Genomic DNA, 20,134 nt, shown 5'->3' on the forward strand with positions numbered 1-20,134 from the left:
TAACTGTTCCCCTGCTGGCCCAATTGCCCCTAACTGCCCTCCCTATAGGCCTCGTCCCCTACCCAACTGCCCTTCCCTGCAGGCTTAGTCCCTCCCTCCCCCCGCAACTGCCCTCCCCTGCTGGCCTGGTCTTCCCCAACTGCCCTCCTCTGCCAGCCCGGTCACCCCTAACTGCCCTCCCCTGCTGGCCTGATTGCCCCCAACTGTCCTCCCTTGCAGGCCATCTTGTGATGGCCATCTTGTATCCACATGGGGCAGCCATATTTGACCACATGGGGGCAGCCATCTTATGTGTTGGAGTGATGGTCAATTTTCATATTACTCTTTTATTAGATAGGATAGAGGCCTGGTGCATGGATGGGGGCTGGCTTGTTTGCCCTGAAGGGTGTCCCAGATCAGGGTGGGGGTTCCCTTAGGGTGTGGGGTGGCCTGGGTGAGGGGCCCATGGTGGTTTGCAGGCTGGCCACAGTCCCAGCAACCCAAGCTCCCAGCCCCTCCTTTTTTTTTTTTTTTTTTTTTTTTTTTTTCTTTTTCAGCCAGGGCTGGGTGGAAGCAGGCATCTGGGATCTATAATTGAAACTTTGTAGCCTTGAATGGAGGCCAGGACCAGCCGGAAGCCTAGGTTTCCTCTGGCAACCCAGGATTCCAGTGCCTCCTTGAGTGGAGGCCAGGGCCAGCCAGGCAGGTGGGAAGCTTGGCTTTCTCCGTCACCAGGGCCAACCCAAGCCTCCTGCTTACTCCAGCTCTGTGGCCACTGCCATCTTGGTTGATTTAATTTGCATACTCACTCCTGATTGGCTGGTGGGCATGGCTTGTGGGTGTAGTGGATGTACTGTCAATTTGCATGTTTCTATTTTATTAGATAGGATTACTAAGTGAAAAAAGCCAGTCTTAAAAGGCTACATACTATATGCCTCCAATTATATGACACCGGTAAAAGGCAAAACTCTGAAGATAGTAAAAATAACAGTGGTTGCCAGAGGTTGGGAGTTTTAGGAGGTATGAATAGGCAGAGCACAGAATTTTGTAGGGCAGTAACGCTACTTTATATGATACTATTATGATGAATACATGCTATTATATATTTGTCTATACTCATAGAATGACAACACCAAGAGTGAACTCTAATGTAAACTATGGACTATGGATACATAATGATGTGTCAGTATAATTTCATCAGCTATAACAAATATCAGTTATTAATGTGAGGGCAGGAGATATATAGAAAATCTCTGTACCTTCCCCTCTTAATTTTGCTAAGAACCTAAAACTGCTCTAAAAATAAAATTTATTAATTTAAAAAGGTGTTGAAGACCAGGAAAAATAGTTTCTTCCCAATTCCCAGCCCACTTCCCACCTCCAGCCACCAGAATGTGGCTTCACCCTTTCACATTCTAACTTTCAAAAGTGGACATATGGATTTCCCTGGAGCATTTTCAAATTATCAAATACAACCCAAAGAGACTCAAACAAGGTGACAGATACTTTTTTCCTTGTGCACAAAGATACACAAGTTCAGTGACCTATGATCTTTTGTCAACCCACCCTTCAGAAGCAAAGCAGGTCTGCTGACAGGGGTTCAGATCATACAGTAGCTAACAGTTCCTTACCTCCCCTGACTGAGGAGGGGAGGGAGGGCTTTCACATAAGTGCAGTCAAGGAGCCTGGGCTGAAACTTAACATGGGAGGAGCACAAGTAAATGGGAGAAACTGGATGTTCTGGGCACCTTGGCTGGGTGACCCAAAACTCAAGCAAAACTTCCTATGCTTAGGGCCTCTAAGTGCCTTGGTACATCTCTAAGCAGGCAGAGAATAAGGTGGTTTCTTTCTCATGCCTTCCAGCATTTTTTCCTCTGGATGACCTCCCATAGGATTCTGGGGATTTCAGTAACTTCCGGTGCTCAGCCTTGGACAGGCACAGGTGTTTAGTGAGGTGGGGAGCACTTCTCCTCACCATGCATTTCAGCCTAGGCTGCAGTCAGTGGACCCTAGTCTTCAACTGCTTCTTAACTTAGCTTCAAGGAGGCACCCCATTGGCCTAAAGAAATAGAACAATGTAAGAAGAAGGACCACCCTCCCAATTTTTTTAACCAGAGTATCTTGGACACTGTTTTTATATTAGACTTCCGTGTAAAATTTTTACCTGCAGATTCTAATGCTTAATAAAAGTTTCAAAAATCTCTGGAACAGATGATATCTAAGATTCAACCAACTGAAGAAAAAAGAAATCCACGGTCCGTGTTACTACAGATCAAGTAAGTTCATGTTAGTATTCCAGACAATCAGATGCTTTTAATAAACCATTTTCAAAATTCTACTTTATTACTAAAAAAAAAAACTTCACAGCTTAATTATCTTTTAAAGTATCCTAAAACGCTCAAGAAAGGAATCTAAAAATTATCTGAACAATCTAAAATATAAACCCTATTTCTTTTCAAAAGAAATACTCTTCAAAGAGACTGCTGGAAACTCTAATTAGCCAGGACCACACTAAGTGCTTACTGTTCTGAGCGCTTTGCACTGTTGTCCAGGGAGCAACAATGCAGCTCTACTTCACAGGCCTGGGAGAGGTCAGCCTGGGAAAAGGTTTTGTGGGTTTTATAAACTAGCAATTCATATAAGCTACTATTATAATACCTACTGAGAATGTTTTGTTATAAACTCTTCTAAACCTAAGATGGGCAATATATTAGTAAACCAAGTCACCAGTTCTGGTGATTTTTTAAGGACTATCTATACTAATAAAAGGGTAATATGCAAATTGATCAGGATGCCTTCACAGTAACAACCGAATAGCAGGCTGCATGGGGCAACCAGGCCTGCAGACAGGTTAGTGAGGGACAACCAAATGACTGAACAACAGATTGTGTGGGGTGACCAGGCTGGCAGGGGGGAGAGGGGGGCAGGAGGGGTGATCAGGCTGGCAGGCAGAGGCAGTTAGGGGCGATCAGACAGGTAGGCAGATGAGCAGTTAGGAGCCAGCAGTCCCAGATTGTGAGAGGGATGTCTGACTGCCAGTTTAGGACCAATCCCTGGGATCAGGCCTAAACCGGCAGTTGGACATCCCTCGAGGGGTCTCAGATTAGAGAAGGCGCAGGCTGAACTGAGGGGACCCTCCCTGCTGTGCACGAATTTCATGCACCAGGCTTCTAGTAGTAGTAGTAGTAGTAGTAGTAGTAGTAATAATCTATAATAATAAAAGCTTAATATGCTAATTAGACCTGACAGCTGAACAACCTTCTGGACGTCATTCCGGACATCCTTCTGGACTAAGCTGTGGTGGCGGGAGTCAAGGCAGAGGCAATTAGGGGTGATCAGGCAGGAAGGTGAGTAGTTAGGGGTAAGCAGGCAGGCATGCAGAGTGGTTAGGTGCAATCAGGTAGGCAGATAGGTAAGCGTTTAGGAGCCAGCAGTCTAGGATTGTGAGAGGGATGTCTAACTATGGGATAGGGCCTAAACCAGCAGTTGGACATCCCCCAAAGGGTTCCAGGTTGCAAGAGGGTGCAGGGCAGGCTGAGGGACCCCCCACCTTATGCACAAATTTTGTGCACTGGGCCTTTAGTCTACACTAATAAAAGAGAAACATGAAAATTGACTGTACCCCTGCTACACCCACAAGCCACGCCCTCCAGCCAATCAGGAGCAAGTATGCAAATAAGCCCAACCAAGATGGCAGTTAATTTGCATATCCAGGTGCAGAGCAAAGATTGAAAACAGTGTAGAAGGAAGCCAAGGGCTGCAGAAGGGAGTGAAGCTGTGGAGAAGCAAGTGGGGCAACAGAAAAGGGAGGGAAGCAGGCAGGGCAGCAGAGATGGCCAAAGGAAGCCCTATTCTTGCAGGAATCTTCCTGCAATGGGCCTCTAGTAATAATAATAATGGTATTAGAGAAGAAAAGCAATGTTTCCTTAACTAGAGGAAAGAAGAAGAAAAAAAGGGAAGGGGAGGAGGAGGAAAAGAAAATGACAAAAAAGAAGAGGAAGGAGCCCAGCAGGCCTGGCTCATGGATTGAGTGTCGACCTATGAACCAAAAGGTCATAGTTGGACTCTCAGTTGGGGAACAAGCCTGGGTTGTGGGCTCAATTCCCAGTGTGGGGTGTTCAGGAGGCAGCTGGTTAATGATTCTTTCTCATTTATATTTCCATCTCTCTCTCCCTGTCCTTTCTTTCTAAAATCAATAAAGTATATTTTTAAAAAGAAGAGGAAGGAGACAATTACAAATGAAAGGACTCCATCTCGGAAAGTAGTCCTCTTCAGAAAGCTCCTGTCACAGAGACACCGATGAGCTCCCATTGTAAAGATTGGAGACACTGAGAGCAGTCTGTCCTTTGGTGCTCCCTGTTAGGCCCTAAAATTCCACGCATCAGAGGCCATGGTTTACTAGGCAGAGCCTAGCCCACACCTGAGGGACTCAGTGGTTTGTAACTGACTCATGTGCTGGTGAGGCTCAGGAAAATCAGAGGCAGGCCAGGCCCACAGTGACATCCTCTGAAGCCACTCCATTCCTGCTGAGCCATTTACTCACACAAGGGCCACTGTGTTTTCCTATGAATCCCTCTGTTGCAATTTTAACTTGGCAGATGGAGAGGTAATTGACCCATATTTTTATTTTTAATGTAACTTACAAAAAATTAAAAAATCCTTATTCTAGGGCTCAGTCATTATGAAGTAATTAAGACCCATAGTATCACATAAAATTCCTAGAGAAGCTCAACTCCCTATAAGGTTATTTTCTCACAGTCCATTATGGTTCAATTATATGTGATTTGAAAAAAAAAAATCAGTGTAGACACATTTATCTTTAATAATGCTTTTGCAATTATGTTTTAAGAACTGCTTGCTATAGCAAATTGCTCTTAATCTCCTTTCTAAATCTTTGAGAATATAATCCTGAAACAATGAAAGAATAACCTGTTTCTAGTGCTGAATGAGTATAAAGAATGTTTTCAGTATTGTTCCTGTTGATTTAATTTATTTTCCATTTAAATGACATATTAGAATTTTACCATCAGATGTGATGAAATATTGACATATTTAACTACTTAAAGTCTGTTGACCTTTGACTACCACACCTGTGCCCAGCACTGCTTTAAGCTGCTCAAGGAGAGAGGTGAATTGAACAGCTAAACAAGCTAGAGAATAGGAAAATAGCAAGGTCATGTAAAGAATATACTGCACATGCAATAGTCTTCAGAGAATCCAGAGACCATCAAAATTCATTTGCCACTACCCCACTTAAATGACAAAGAATAGACAGTGGAGTCTTTGGTCAATACATCCAACAAGAAAAAGAAGGCATGAATGCTTCCTCTACCATCTGAGGCTGTAGGTTTTGTTGCCTTGTAGTTTGGTGCTTGCCAGCTTCCCACCCTTTGAAACTACATAAAATCCTCATCCTGTGATGTCTAATGCCTAGTTGAAATATTTGGGCAAACTCAAAATATCTCTAGCAAAGTGTGCTTGTCTCTATTTTTTTTTCAACTTTGGGAACTTTGCACAATCCTTTAGCGCCGTATTTCCACCCCTATAGGAGCATGAGAGCCATGTGATTCTGTCAAGTCACTGCATAAGAGTCCCCAGTATAGTGGCTCTAATTTTAGAGTCCAAGGATGGACTTGTGTGATAACAAAAAGCTGCTCTGGGTTCAGTAACATTGAATGGATGTACACTTTACTTATCATAATGTTGTTTCCCTTACAAATTGAATATTGGGCAAAGGTGTGAGTGAGATGATTATTAAGGTCTTCAGGCCATGATCGGTGGCTAAATCAATTTGCAGACTGTTTGTCCTAACTCTGCAGGCCCTGGGGATCCACAGCCCAGGCTGGAAATCAGATCTGCAGAAGCTTTGAAAGAGAGTAAGGCAATAACACACTTATTTAATGATTTCCCTTCTCATTCCTAGGTCTGGGGAAAATAAGACATGCCAAAACACTGACTAACAAGAGAGGCTCCTGAACTCTCTACTGTCACATCCTCAGTCCTGCTCCTGGCTATCTCGGACAGCACTGAGAGTATCTAGCAGATATAAGAACTGTCTATTAGAAACCCTCATATTATTTTTTTCCAGGGGGCAGAGGGAGGGAGAAAGGAATCCAATCTAATGGAAATGATAACCAAAAAATACTATCTTGAAATATTAACATTTTAAATTCAAAAGTCACCTCCACTCTGTATCCTTGATCACCATCCTTACTTAAAAGGGCATAATATACACAGATTTTGACTTCCTTTTAGGATTCTAGCAACAGTATTATCTGGGGAGACAAATTTTCAGCCCTTCTCAAATCCATCTCCCAAATCACTTTATCTCATCCTCAGTATTCTATAGTTTCCAAGCATCTTAAAGAAATTTCTAAAATAAAATATTAGTCAGAACTACAATATATCTACACTAATAAAGGAGTCAGATGCAAATTGTCCATATCTTCGTAATGCCCACCAGACAATCAGGAGTATGCAAATTACCCAACAAAGATGGTGGGTTAATTTGCATACACAGGCTCTGAGTGGTGGGGGGTAGGGAGGGAAGCTTGCATTGTCACCATGGTGACAACACAGGCATTCAGCATCATCCCAGCCGCTTTGGGCCTCTTGGAAACGTGGAAAGATGTAAAAGTGACTTCGGGCCAGAGTGAAGGTGGTGCTGGCAGCCAGAGTAAGAAAGGCCCATTCTTGCATGAATTCTCATGCATCAAGCCTCTAGTAATATAATAAAAGGGTAAATGAGTCCTCCAAGCAGCTGAAATATTTGTTATTTAGCTAAAACACTTCATTGTTGGTGGACTCCCTGAAGCACTTTCCCAGATTCTATGGTCACCTACTCTGAAAGCCACTGGACTAAAAAATAGTTAAGTCCCTCCTGGATCTGAAATGCCTTAACTCCCCACACACTATGGACTATGCCCCAGGACTTCCGATGGTGGCCCTTGTCAAGAAGTCAACCTTGTCTTTGCTGGTAATTGAGGCTTAGAAAATAAAACCAGTTTTCCCATGACTTATACTTTGTCCTTCAGATGATGGGTCTATTCACTGAACAAATCTGTCTTGAATAGCTAGGTTGGGTAGAGAAGCTGTATCTGGTTCTAGAGTTGTAAGTCATAGGACCCTGGACAGTGGGGCTTGCTTTCTGCCTGGTGGTTTGAGAGAGAGAAGCATTTTCATCATGCCTGCTACAAGTTCAAGGTCAATTTTATGTCTACTATACTAGTAAGAGGAACAAAAACTGATCATATTGCTTATAGCAAGAACTGAACATCAGAATTCTTGCATTTTTAAGGATATGTCAATAACTTAGTAATTCATCTTGAGTGACATTGAAATGAGTACAATAAGATTTACTATGCACTAAAAAGAGATTTAAAGTAGTCTGTGAGGAATTCAGAAAGAGTTTTACATTGCTTGATAAAATCTGCTAATAACAACTCATCACTACTTTGAAGAAGAATGAGATCATTAATCTCATGTAAGATACATAGACCAGGACATCCACCCAAACACTTCAGAAATTAAGTCAAACTAAAAAAAGGATACTGAGTTCTCTATATTAGTGAGGAAATTATGCAATGCTTTGTTACAGCTCTTAGGAAATAAAGATATGCATTTGGAGAAAGGGGCAGATATTCTCTACTAGGAACCCAGTAGGAAAAGAAATAGCTACATGTTGAGCTATACACACATTCTTTAAGCTGATCCTGTCCCCTGCCAAGTGATGCTCCATGACACATCACTTTTATCTTTAATATGCCCAAAAAGCTAGGGTAATAGAAAGTATATGTCCTCAATTCTCTAGCATACTTTCTATTTGAAATAATTTTATTTTCAAATAAGAACCTCACCACAATTTTATTGGCTTCATTAAGCAGCACTGCCTCCATTTTATGAGAGGAAACTGAGTCCAGGGGCTAAAAATGACCTGGATATCTATACCACCAGAAGGTGACATGAGGACTCCCGCACTCTGCTCCCCCAAGACCCAAACTCCTGCTTAGCATTTCTGTTGAACATGTTGCCTGTAAATCCACTGGAGTATTCTGTTGTAACAGAAAATATCTGGGCCTCAGATCTTCTGTGATGATGGGTAAATTTCACTCGTGATAAAAAGTTGTGCACACCCTTTCATGCTTCTGGCTTCAGTGCCACTTGGCTGTGCAGATTTCTAAAAGCCTTTGAATAGACTAATAGACATGGAATTGTTCTGAACATCTGTAAGCAAAATATGAAAATGTATTACCCAGTGAATGAACATCCTGAGTTTTCTTGCCAGAAGTGGGGTTATTTGTGTATTAGGCTAATGCACTGAAATTAACCCAGAATGCTTATCCAAGGCAGAATGTCTTTTCATATTTTCATCTGTATAGTAATTATTATAAAATGTAAGAATAATTCTCTATCAGGGTATTCAGGAATGTGAATAGCTCAATTACTTCTAAAATTAATGTAGTAAAGCAACAGCATGTCCGTTAATCAGTTGGTTTGCATGGTTTGCATTACAAATATTTGGGGAGTGCGTGTGTGTGTGTGTGTGTGTGTGTGTGTGTGTGTGTGTGTGTAAAGCTAGATCAGCACAATTCTTTAAAACAAATGTGAAAGATCAAGCTTCCTTGACTATAGAGGAAGAATTCTAGAAGACAGGTATTCACATTATTCAACTTTGTATCATAAACTTCCCCTAGTGCCTAGTGTATATGGTACATTCCCAATAAACGGGGCACTTAATTCGTTCAAGAAAGGCCACTTGAAATGTAGGCTCTTCATGGCTCTTCCAGTCCAAGTGTCTATGGGTTCTCTAGTGCAGGCATACACAAAGCTTTTAGGGAACACCAAATAAATGAACGAATCTTGAAATAATTGTAGGAACAGAATGGTAGCCACTAAGACTTAAATTACTTCTCAGCACATCTCTTAAGACAAATATGAAACACAAGAAAGAGTAGCCAAACTGTGGCTGTGGCAATGTAATCCCCATCCAATCTGAGACTGGGCTCCTAGTGCAGGAGCCACAGCTCTCAGAGCTTCAAGCACCTAGGAGCTGCAAGTTTCTCAGCCTGTGAGCTCTGGGTTCAGTGCTAATTGACAAATCCAAGGAAAGAAGGTTTAAATGCCTGTTACAGAAGGATGGTCACTTTTAAAACAGGAAACTTAAATAAAATGTGAGGAAGGAGGAGTGTCCTGCAAAAGGCAAGGAGGCAGTCATGGCCTTGAGAAAATCACAGAGGTCTGGCTTCTGACTCAGTAGGATGAATCAGTTCTAGAGATCTAATGTACACCAGGCTGACTATAGTTAATAATACTGTATTGGAGAGAATTAAAAATGGTGGCAGAGTAAGTGGATGCTGCACAGACATGCTCTCAGGAACAAATTGGTATTACAACTAAAATACAAAAAAAACTTCCCAAACTTGTGTGATATTTTCTTTTACCAGGTTAAGGAAGGTTTCTGCCATTATTTCTTCAAACACCTTCTCTATGCCCTTCTCTCTTTCTGCCTTTTCTGGCACACCTGCTATTCTAACATTGTTATGTTTCACATTGTCCCACAGCTCCCTTAAGTTGTCCTCCTGTTTTTTTATTGTTTTTTTCTTTTTGGTTCTCTGATTGAGTTATTTTTTCCAACCCTGTCTCCAAAATTTACAGGGAACTCATACAACTTAACAAAGGAAGATAAACAACCCAATCAAAAAATGGGCAAAGGACCTAAATAGACACTTTTCAAAAGAGGACATATAGAAGGCCAAGAGACATATGAAAACATGCTCAAAGTCACTAAATCATCCAAGAGACGCAAATCAAAATGACAATGAGGTACCATCACACACCTGTCAAAATGGCTATCATCAACAAATGAAAAGTGCTGGCAAAGATGCGGTGAAAAAGGAACCCTCTTGCACTGCTGGTGGGAATGCAGACTGGTATAGCCACTGTGAAAAACAGTATGGAGTTTCCTCAAAAAATTAAAAATGGAACTCCCATTTGACCCAGTAATTTCACTTTTAGGAATATATCCTAAGAAACTAGAAACACCAATCAGAAAGGATATATGCACCCCTATGTTCATAGCAGCATAATTTACAATAGCTAGGATTTGGAAACAGCCTAAGTACCCAATAGCAGATGAGTGGATTAGAAAATTGTGATACATGTACACAATGGAATACTACGCTGCTGTAAAAAAAGAAGGAACTCTTATCATTTGCAACAACCTGTATGGACCTGGAGATCAATTTGCTAAGCAAAATAAGCAAGTCGAAGAAATATAAACATAACATGATCTCACTCATTTAAGGAATATAATGAACAAAAATAAAGTCAAAGAAAAAAAGATTTTAGAATATAATAGAAGTAATCCTGTTATTTGCAGATTTTTAATATTTCCTACAACTTTTGTGATATTATACTATGTTAGTACAGTTTTGGTAATATTATTGTATTTAAAATCTTTTTTCTTGAAATAGTCATGTTTATTGCATGTAACATTATATTTCAATTAATTTTTCTTAAAAAATAAAATGATAGAAAATATAATAATAATAATAATAGTAATATTGTATTGAATATTTGAAAGTTGTTACAAGGTTAGACCATAGGTGCTCTCACCACACACACAAAAAAAGTATGTAAGGAGATAGGTATGTTTATTAGCTTGACTGTAGTAATCATTTCACTGTATAAAACAACACTGTAAATATATACTATTTCTATTTTTAATTGAAAAATATTTAAAAGAAATAATGAGTTTTAAATGCTACCTGAGGTAGCAGAAAAGTAAATCATTGAAGGCCAGAAACAGAAAATAAATCCACAGAGGGTATCTAGTTCCAGCTAGAATTTGCCACAGGGAATCTGTCTATTTATCCAACAAACATATTTTCTATAATAGGCCAGATCATAAATATTTTAAGTTTTTCAGGGAGTACATACTCTGTTGCATCCACTCAACTCAGCCATTGTATCATGAGAGCATGTGTAGATAGTATACAAATAATGAATATGGCCATGTTTCAATAAAACTTCATATAAACAGGCAGCAGGCAGAATTTAGCCTTTAAGTCATAGTTTTCCAGTTCCTTCTTTATAGCCTAGCTTTTAATATTTTTCCCTCAAGAAAGCATGTCTGATATATGACACTTTTGTCCTATGTGGTAAACTGTTCTAGGCATGGTCACAATTTCTTCACACCTCCCTGTACACATGCCTTGGGAGACCCTCTCACAATGACCCTGGGCTAGACCATTTGACTTGCTATTGTTAATGAGACAATAATAAATGTAGCATCAAAAGAGATTTGAAAGTACTAGCAGAATGTGGATTGTCCTCTCTTGCTGGTCCTGAATCCATCACTGTGAATTAGCCCAGGCCAGCCTGCCAATGACACATGGTCCATCATCCCCATTATCACAGCCAATAGGAAACATTAACCGACAGCCAGCACCAGTTGCCAGACATATAAATGAAGCCATCCTAACCAACTAGCCCCAGGCAACCTACCAGTTGACTGAAGTCCCATGAGTGAGTTTAGATGAGACCAGCAGAAAAACTGCCCAGCTGAACACAGCCTAAAGTGCTGAACTACAGAAGCATAAGCTAATATATGACTGTTTTAATTATTACGTTTTTGGGTTTATTCTGCAGCAAGGGCTAAATTATACATTCCATAGGAAGTATATTATCTCCTAAAAGTAAAAAGTGAGAGTCAACAAATTAACTACAGAAATGGGGAATAGAAGACTGAGGAAGCTCACAAAAAATGTATTTCCATTTTTAAGATCCTATCACCTGCCATCAGGAATAAGCCCTTCCTTGTTCCTCCTCATATGCTGGAACAAATTCTTCCTACCTGAGCAGACTTCTTGGTAAGTCGGATTGGAAGTGTAGCCTCCTGCATAGCCAACTTGAGTTGAATATACTCCTTTCAGGGTCCAAAATTTCCTCTCCGCTCCCCAGAAACAGCCCATTCCTAAGAAAAACATAAAATATTGATTAGTCCTTTATCAAAAACTAGAGGCCCTGTGCACAAATTCGTGCACGTGTGGGGTCCTGCTGTCTCACCCCAATCGGGGCTGATTGGGACAGGCTGGCCTGGGGGAGAGGCCATGGGTGGTTGGCCAGCTGGACCTGCTCTCCCCCCCCCCCCCCCCCCCCGCCGCCCGGTCAAACTCCTGGTTGATCGAACTCCCACCCACGGGGATAATTGCATGTTTTATTATATAGGACTAGAGGCCCAGTGCATGGATTCATGCACCAGTGGGGTTCCTCAGCCTGGCCTGTGCTCTCTCATAATCCAGGACCCTTCAGGGAATGTTGGACTGCCAGTTTCGGCCCGATCCCCACAGGCCAGGCTGAGGGACCCCACCAGTGAACAAATCTGTGCACCAAGCCTCTAGTATGCATATAAGATCTTTGGTTAATCTCTTCTAGCCCTACCCCCAACCCCTTCCCTCTGAGATTCATCAGTCTGTTCCATGTTTCCATGCCTGTGTATTGAGCATCTGCCCACTGGTAGTCAGTGCATGTCATAGCTACTGGCTAAACAATCAAACAGTCTATTAGGCATAGATAGATAGATAGATAGATAGATAGATAGATAGATAGATGATAGGTAGATTGATTTCACACATGTGCTCGGTTTTTTAATTTTTTTAAAGTCATAAGCCTTTATGTGATAGATCACTGCTCCCCAAAAAGAGTAGTTTCCAGAATTCTACTACTGAGATTAATGAATGAGGAAAAAGAGAGCAGAAATGCAGGAAAGGTAGGAACAAAAAACAAAGAAACTCACAAAAATAGCATTACCATCAACTAGCAAACATGGTGTTCAAATCAGCAGATACTGGATTCCTTTGAACATATGAAAACTAAGTCCCATCTCTCATGAATGCACATACACATATTGAAAATGATGACTTATATTTTTGTGGGCTCCGAAAAGCCCTCATTTTCTACCATGAATTTTTAACTGTGCACAACAGATATCTGTGGCCAATTTCTAGATGTAAACAAGATACCTGTCTCACTCCAGATTTATATGGCATTATTAAGTCATATATAATTAAGATCTCGGTTGGAACAACAGTTGGCAAATTAATATATGCCTCCTACTATGATTACTAGATTTGTTAGATCTGATGACAGAGCTAAAAGAAAAAATAGATGGAAGTTTACTGAAATTCTTGACAATTGTTAATATTCTACTTTAAATATTCAAAGCAACAATAACCAAAAAGCAATGTGCATAGCATTACATATTACACAAAAATATATTTGCTCAAATGTGATGGAAAATATACTAACCAAAAATAACTTAACAGTTAAAATATACAATAGAACCAAATGATGAAATTTAATGCAGTAAAAAAAATTACTGTTGTAATAACAATGCAACATGGAAATATGTATATGCTTATGTCATTATTGCCTAAAGCTAAATTTACAAAGAAAAAACAATTATGTGCATGTTTTTATTACAACTATGAAAATATATTCATACCAAAGTAGACTAGGAAAAAATATAGTTATAACCATAATTGTATTACAGTGATGAGACTACATAAGTATTTTTTTCTTTTCAAGCTTTTCTGGAGTCATATTATTTTAAAAGTGTATACATTTTTAAAAGAAAAGCAAAAAATTCAAAGGAAAACATAAACATATGCATTATTTGAGTTATACAGTGCTATATACAAGGAAATGTCTGCTACTAATAGATATAACTAAATATTTACTGAGTATTTATAAAAATACTCAAGTCTCTGGAACAAGGATTCCCTATTACTTTAACTTCATTGCATTCCTGAGATGAGGGAATTATGTTAGTTAGGGTTCTCAAGAGAAACAGAACCCATAGGAGATAAATGATAGATGGATAGATTAGATAGATAGATAGATAGATAGATAGATAGATAGATAGATAGATATTATGAGAAATTGGCTTCCACAATTATGTAGGTTGAGAGGTTGCCCAGCTGTAGTCTGAATGCTGGAGACCTAGGAAGCCAGTACTATAATTTGTCCAAACTCAAAGGCCTGTTAACCAGGAGCACTAATGTTGGAGGGCAGGAGAAAATGGATGTCCCAACTCAAACAGAGGGAGTGAATTCACCCCTCCTTTGCCATTGTGTTCTATCCAGGCCTTCAATGGATTGAATAATGGTGAGGGAGGTGTCCTTTACTCAGTGTATCAATTCAAACGCTAATCTCTCCCGGAAACAACCTCACAGACACACCCCAAAATGTAGTTTTATCTGGGCATCTCTTAGCCAACTCAAGATAGTACGTAAAATTAACCATCAGAGGAACAACGAAATCTCTGGAGAAGAATGGGTAGAAAGTGCTCTGGACAGCATTATTGAGCATAAAAAGCCACAAACGCATCCAGGAGTTTTACAATGTTCCAAGCTAAAGGCACCCTGGCCCCTGAAGTTCAGAAGTCTTCAGTGTGATCTGAATAAAATATATCCATATTGCACAATACCATCTTTTGGATGGTACCAAAGAGCACTGCAAGTATTCTACACACAGGTACATGACTGGCTATTTTAGCAACCTGCCTAACCTGACCATTGTTCCTCTGTCCTCAGTATTTCCTGCAATTTTGGAGTGAGATCCAGGGGCTTTATCAGACTCAGATTTCATCCTTTGCCAAAATTATAGGTGATACTATGTTCTTTTTTTATTTTAAAATTTTTCCAGGTTTATTAGATATAAGTGACATGGAGCATTGTGTAAGTTTAAGGTATACAATGTGATAATTTGACACACATATATATATTGTGAAGTTGTTATAATAAAGTTAGTTAACACATCCATCACCTCATATAATTACATTCTTTATAGTGAGAACATTTAATATCTACTGTCTCAGCAACTTTCAAGTACAAAGGACAGCATTATTAACTATAGTCACCATGCTAAATATTAGATCTCCAGAACATATCCATCTTATACTAGAAGTTTGTACCCTTTGACCAACATCTTCCCATTTCCCTACCTCTAAGCCCCTGACAATGACCAAATCTCTATTTCTATGAATTTGACTTTTATTTTAGATACCAATATAAGTGAGGTCATAGAGCATTTGTCTTTTCTATGAATTGTTGATATTTATAAGAGAGAGTGAAAGAGAAGGGGAAAGACAGAGAGAGAAACATCAATGTGAGAGAGATACATCAATTGGTTGCCTCAAGTGCCTGGACTGCGGTCAGGGATGGTGTCTGCAACTGAGTTATATGCCCTTGACTGGAATCCAACCTGTCAGTTAATGGGCCTATGCTCTATCCACTGAGCAAAACTTGCCAGATCTCTCTTTCTGATTTATTTCACATAGCATAATGCCCTCAAAGTGCATCCATCTTGTCACAAATGGCAGGATTTCCTTCTTTTTTATGGCTGTCATACATGGCCTTTATTATGTTGAGGTATAGTTCTTCTATGCCTTCTAAAATTTGTTGAAAGCTTTTACCATGAAAGGATAGTCAGCTTTGGCAAATGTTTTTTTGGCATTTACTGAGATTCATGCAATTTTTATCCTTCATTATATTAATGTGGTATATCACATTTATTGATAAGCATCCTTGCATCCCACTTGATCATGGTATATGATTTTTTTAATGTACTACTGAATTTGGTGGGAATCCCTGCCTCATCCTAACATTAATGAGAATGTATCAATAGGTATGAGGTTTGTTGCATGTTTTGACAGATATCTTTTCTCAGACAAGGAAAGTGTTCCTCCATTTCTAGTTTATAAAAAGCTTTTTATCATGCATGAGTTTTGAATTTTAAAAATGCATGCATTCTTTTGAGATGATCATATGTTTTCCCTGTTTAATCTCTTACAGAAGTATATTACATTTATAGATTTTTCTGAACCACATTACAGTAAAACTTACCTACTAATGCATTTTAATATTGACGAATTACTTTTGCAAACATTTTATTTTTAAAGTTTCCACTTATGTTCATAAGAAAGATTTGTCATGATTTTATTTCCTTGAACTATCTTGGCCAGAATTAGTATCAAGGTTATATTGGCCTCATGAAATAAATTGGCTTTTCCCCTCCTATGTAACATTAGAAAAGAATTATTCATTCCTTGAAGTTACAATAAAACTTTCTGAACAACCTTGTGTCTTTGGAGAGAAGAGAGGGATTGGGGTGACTTTAATTGTTGCACCGCTTTTTATTTATTCAAGTTCTCCTAATTCTATTTCTGTTTATGAGGTTTGTATAACAGAACTAACCTTGGCTCTCATTGATCCTCTGTTTTGGTTTCTATTTCTGCTCCTTTTTTTTTTTTTTTAATAGTATCTTAGTGTGTACTTTACTTTAGTCTGTTGTTTTCCTACCTTCTTGACATAAATACTTAGCTTATTTATTTTTAAGTATTCTTGTTTTCTGATAAGTGTACTTCAGTACACATTTACCTCTAAATTTTGCTTAGATAGATCTCACATATTTAGATAAGTAGTATTTTTCTTGTCATTCTTTAGCAAGTATTTTATAATTTTCATGTTATTTCCTTTTTACCCATTAATTTTTTAAGGTTGTACATTTTAATTTTTAGCATATGGCCTGTTTTTTATACTATCTTTTCATCTTGATGCAATTTTATTATATTGTGCTTAGAGGGTATGGTCTTCATTATGTTCTTTTTAAAATTTGTTGAGATTTCCGAAGGTACCAGACCCTGATGGGGTGAATTCTATTTCATGAGGTCAGCCCCCACAGAGTAGCTCAGACACTATGGTAATGGCCAGTCTTCACAGCCTGCCAGCATGAGGGTCAACCCAAAACATGGACATGCCAACTACAATCAAGACTCAAATATAATAGGAGAACTCACATAATCCACACTAGAAACACACCTGGGGCACCCAGCTCAGGTGATCAGGGAGACTATACCACTGGGCCCTACATAAGACTATCCTCCAACACTGGGAGACATAGCAGAACTAACTATCTGAGGAACAAACAAAGAGAAGCAGCCAAAATAAGCTACAAAAAAACAAAAACCATGCCCCAAATAAAAGAACAGAAGAAATCTCCAGGAAAAAAAAAAGAACTAAATGAAATGGAGGCAACCAATCTACCAGATACAGATTTAAAAAGAATGATTATAAGGATGCTCAAGGAACTTGGAGAAAGATGAACTCAGTTATAACTTTAACAAAGAAGTAGTAAGCATTAAAAAGAACATAGAGACTACTAAAAAAGAACCATTCAGAAATTAAGAATACAATAACTGATATGAAGAATACTGATACACTAGAAGAAAACAACAGCAAAACATGAAGCAGAGAATTAAATCAACAATTTGAAAGACAAGGTAGCAGAAAACATCAAATCAAAACAGGAAAAAAAAAGTAATTTCATAAAATGAGGATAGTTTAAGGGACTTCTGGGACAAATTTAGGCTTAACAAAATACATATCCTAAGGTTACCACAAGGAGATAAAAAAGCACAAAGGATTAAGAACCTATTTGAATAACTAATTACTGAAAACTTCCCTACCCTGGTGAAGGAAAAAAACAGACAGTTCAGGAAGCACAGAGTCCCAGACAAGACAAACCCAAAGAAGCTCATACCAAGCAGAAATAAAAAAAAATAGAGTCTAAAATAAAAACAATACAAAAGGTCAATGAAACCAAGAGCTGGTTCATTGAAAAGATAAACAATATTGATAAACCTTTAACCAGACTCATCAAGAAAAAAAGAGATGATCCAAAAAAATAAAATCAGAAGTGAACGAGGAGAAATACCGTATTTTTGGACCATAAGACGCACCGGACCATAAGACGCACCAGTTTTTAGAGAAGGGAAATGAAGAAAAAAAGATTCTGAAACAAATAGTGTCCTAAAATATTTTATGTGCATTAAAACCCAACATCACAGTCATAAACACATGTAATCAACCCTGTAAAGTAAACAGCAGCATTTAGAACCATTTTAGAGCCGGGCAAGCACACAGAGACCACACAGAGCCGGGCAAGTAAAAAAACTTTTTTTTTACAGTATATGTGTAGGCTATATTTGGACCATAAGACGCAGGGACTTTTTCCCCCCACTTCGGGGGGAAAAAAAGTGCGTCTTATGGTCCGAAAAATACGGTAACAGCTGACACCACAGAAATACATACGATTATAAGAAAATACTACAACAATTAATTGTATGGCACAAATTGAACAATATAGACGAAATGGATAAATTCCTAGAGACATATGATCTTCCAAAACTGAATCAAGAAGAAAGGGAAAATCTAAACAGATTGATTTCAACCAGCAAAATCAAAACAGTAATTTAAAAAACTCCCCAAAACAACAATCCTGGATAATATAACTGCATAGGTAAATTTTACCAAATAGTTAAAAAAGAATTAACACCTATCCTTTTCAAACTATTCTTTAAAAAATTCAAGAGCAAGAAAGAATCCCACTCTAATTTTAGGAGGCCAGCATTATCCTGATTCCAAAACCAGATAAAAACATTGCAAAAAAAGGCAAGTACAGGCCAATACCCCTGATGAAATAGATGATAAAATCCTCAACAAAATAATAGCAAATCAAATTCAGGAATACATTGAAAAATCATATATAATGATCAAGTAGAATTTATTTCTGAAATACAAGTTTTATTCAATATCCACAGATGAATTAATGTGATGCACCATATAAACAAAATGAAGGATAAAAATCATATGACTATATAAATTGATGCAGAAAAAGACATTTGATAAAATCCAGCCCCCATTTATGATTTTTTTAAAAAAACACACCTCTCATATAGTCGGAATAGAGGAAAGATAACTCAACAAAATAAAGGCCATAAATGACAAACCTATGGCTAACAGCATACTCCAGAGGGAAAAACTGAAACTGTTTTCCTTAAGATGAGGAACAAGACAGGGATGTCTACTTCCACCACTCTTATTTAACAGTATTGGAAGTCCTAGCCACAGCAATCAGACAAGAAGAAAAAATGCTTTTTCTGCATCTACTGAGATTCATGCATTCAAATTGGAAAGGAAGAAGTAAAATTGTCTCTATTTGCAGATTACATAATATTGTATATAGAGAACCCTAAAGATTTAACCAAAAAACTACTAGAACTGATAAATAAATTCAATAAAGTTTATGACACAAAATAAATAAGCAAAAACCAATAAGATTTTTATACCAATAATGAACTATCAGAGAAACTAAGAAAACAATCACAATTACAATTGTATCCAAATATATGTATATCTAGGGCCCAATTGATTAGAGTGACATCCTGCACACTGAAAGGTCATGGGTTTAATTACTGGTTGGGGAACACTAGTTTGCAGTTTCAGTCCCCAGTTGAGGCACCTATGAGAAGTGAGAAGCAGCCAGTCAATCAATCAATCAATCTCTCTCTTTCTCTCTCTCTCTCTCTCTCATTTTTTATAAAATCAATGAATATGTCCTCGGGTAAGGATATGGGGGGGGGGGAGAAAGGAATTTAATCAAAGAGGTAAAAGACCATATACTGAAGAAAAAATTAAAGATGCAAATAAATAGTATATACCATGCTCATAAATAAAAAAATTAACATAATTAGAATATCCATACTATTCAAAGCAATTCCTATCAAAATACTAATGGCATTTTTCATATAACTAGAACAAGTAATACAAAAATTGATATGGAACCACAAAGATCCCAAAAAGCCACAGCAATCTTGAGAAAGAATGAAGTTGGAGATATAGTGCTACTTGATATCAAACTATACACAATACAATATACAGATGATGTATTACAGAATTGTGCACCTGAAAACTATATAATTTTATTAATGAATATCACCCTAAAACAGTCAATAAAAAATAAGGAAAAAAAACTATACTACAAGGCTATAGTAATCAAAACAGCAAGTACTGGCATAAAAATCAGAAACTTAGCTCATTGAAGCAGAATAGAGAGCCCAGATATAAATCCATGCCTATATTGTCAATTAATATATGGAAAAAAAGACAATAATATACAAAGGGGTAAAGGTAATGGTGTTGAGGAAATTAGACAGATACATGCAAAAAAAAAAAAAATGAAACTAGACCACCTTCTTATACCATATACAAGATTAAACTCTAAGTAGATTAAAGTGTTAAATGTAAGACTTGAA

At 38.2% G+C, this 20,134-nt stretch overlaps 1 protein-coding gene across 6 annotated transcripts in view; it reads right to left on the bottom strand.

The window, feature by feature from the left end:
* MSRA (methionine sulfoxide reductase A) overlaps positions 1-20,134 on the bottom strand; it is a 389,871-nt gene that overhangs the window by 208,161 nt on the left and 161,576 nt on the right. For 5 of the 6 annotated variants that reach the window (XM_084886494.1, XM_084886493.1, XM_084886492.1 and 2 more), the window contains one exon: positions 11,834-11,953. The exons of the other annotated variant lie outside the window; for it this stretch is intronic. In XM_084886494.1, the coding sequence (XP_084742620.1) occupies positions 11,834-11,953 (120 nt within the window). The remainder of the gene's footprint in view (positions 1-11,833; positions 11,954-20,134) is intronic. 6 annotated transcript variants of the gene reach the window in all.

This window comes from Pipistrellus hanaki (assembly GCF_964339955.1).
Source record: "Pipistrellus hanaki genome assembly, chromosome: 5".
NCBI classification, from domain to species: Eukaryota; Metazoa; Chordata; class Mammalia; order Chiroptera; family Vespertilionidae; genus Pipistrellus; species Pipistrellus hanaki.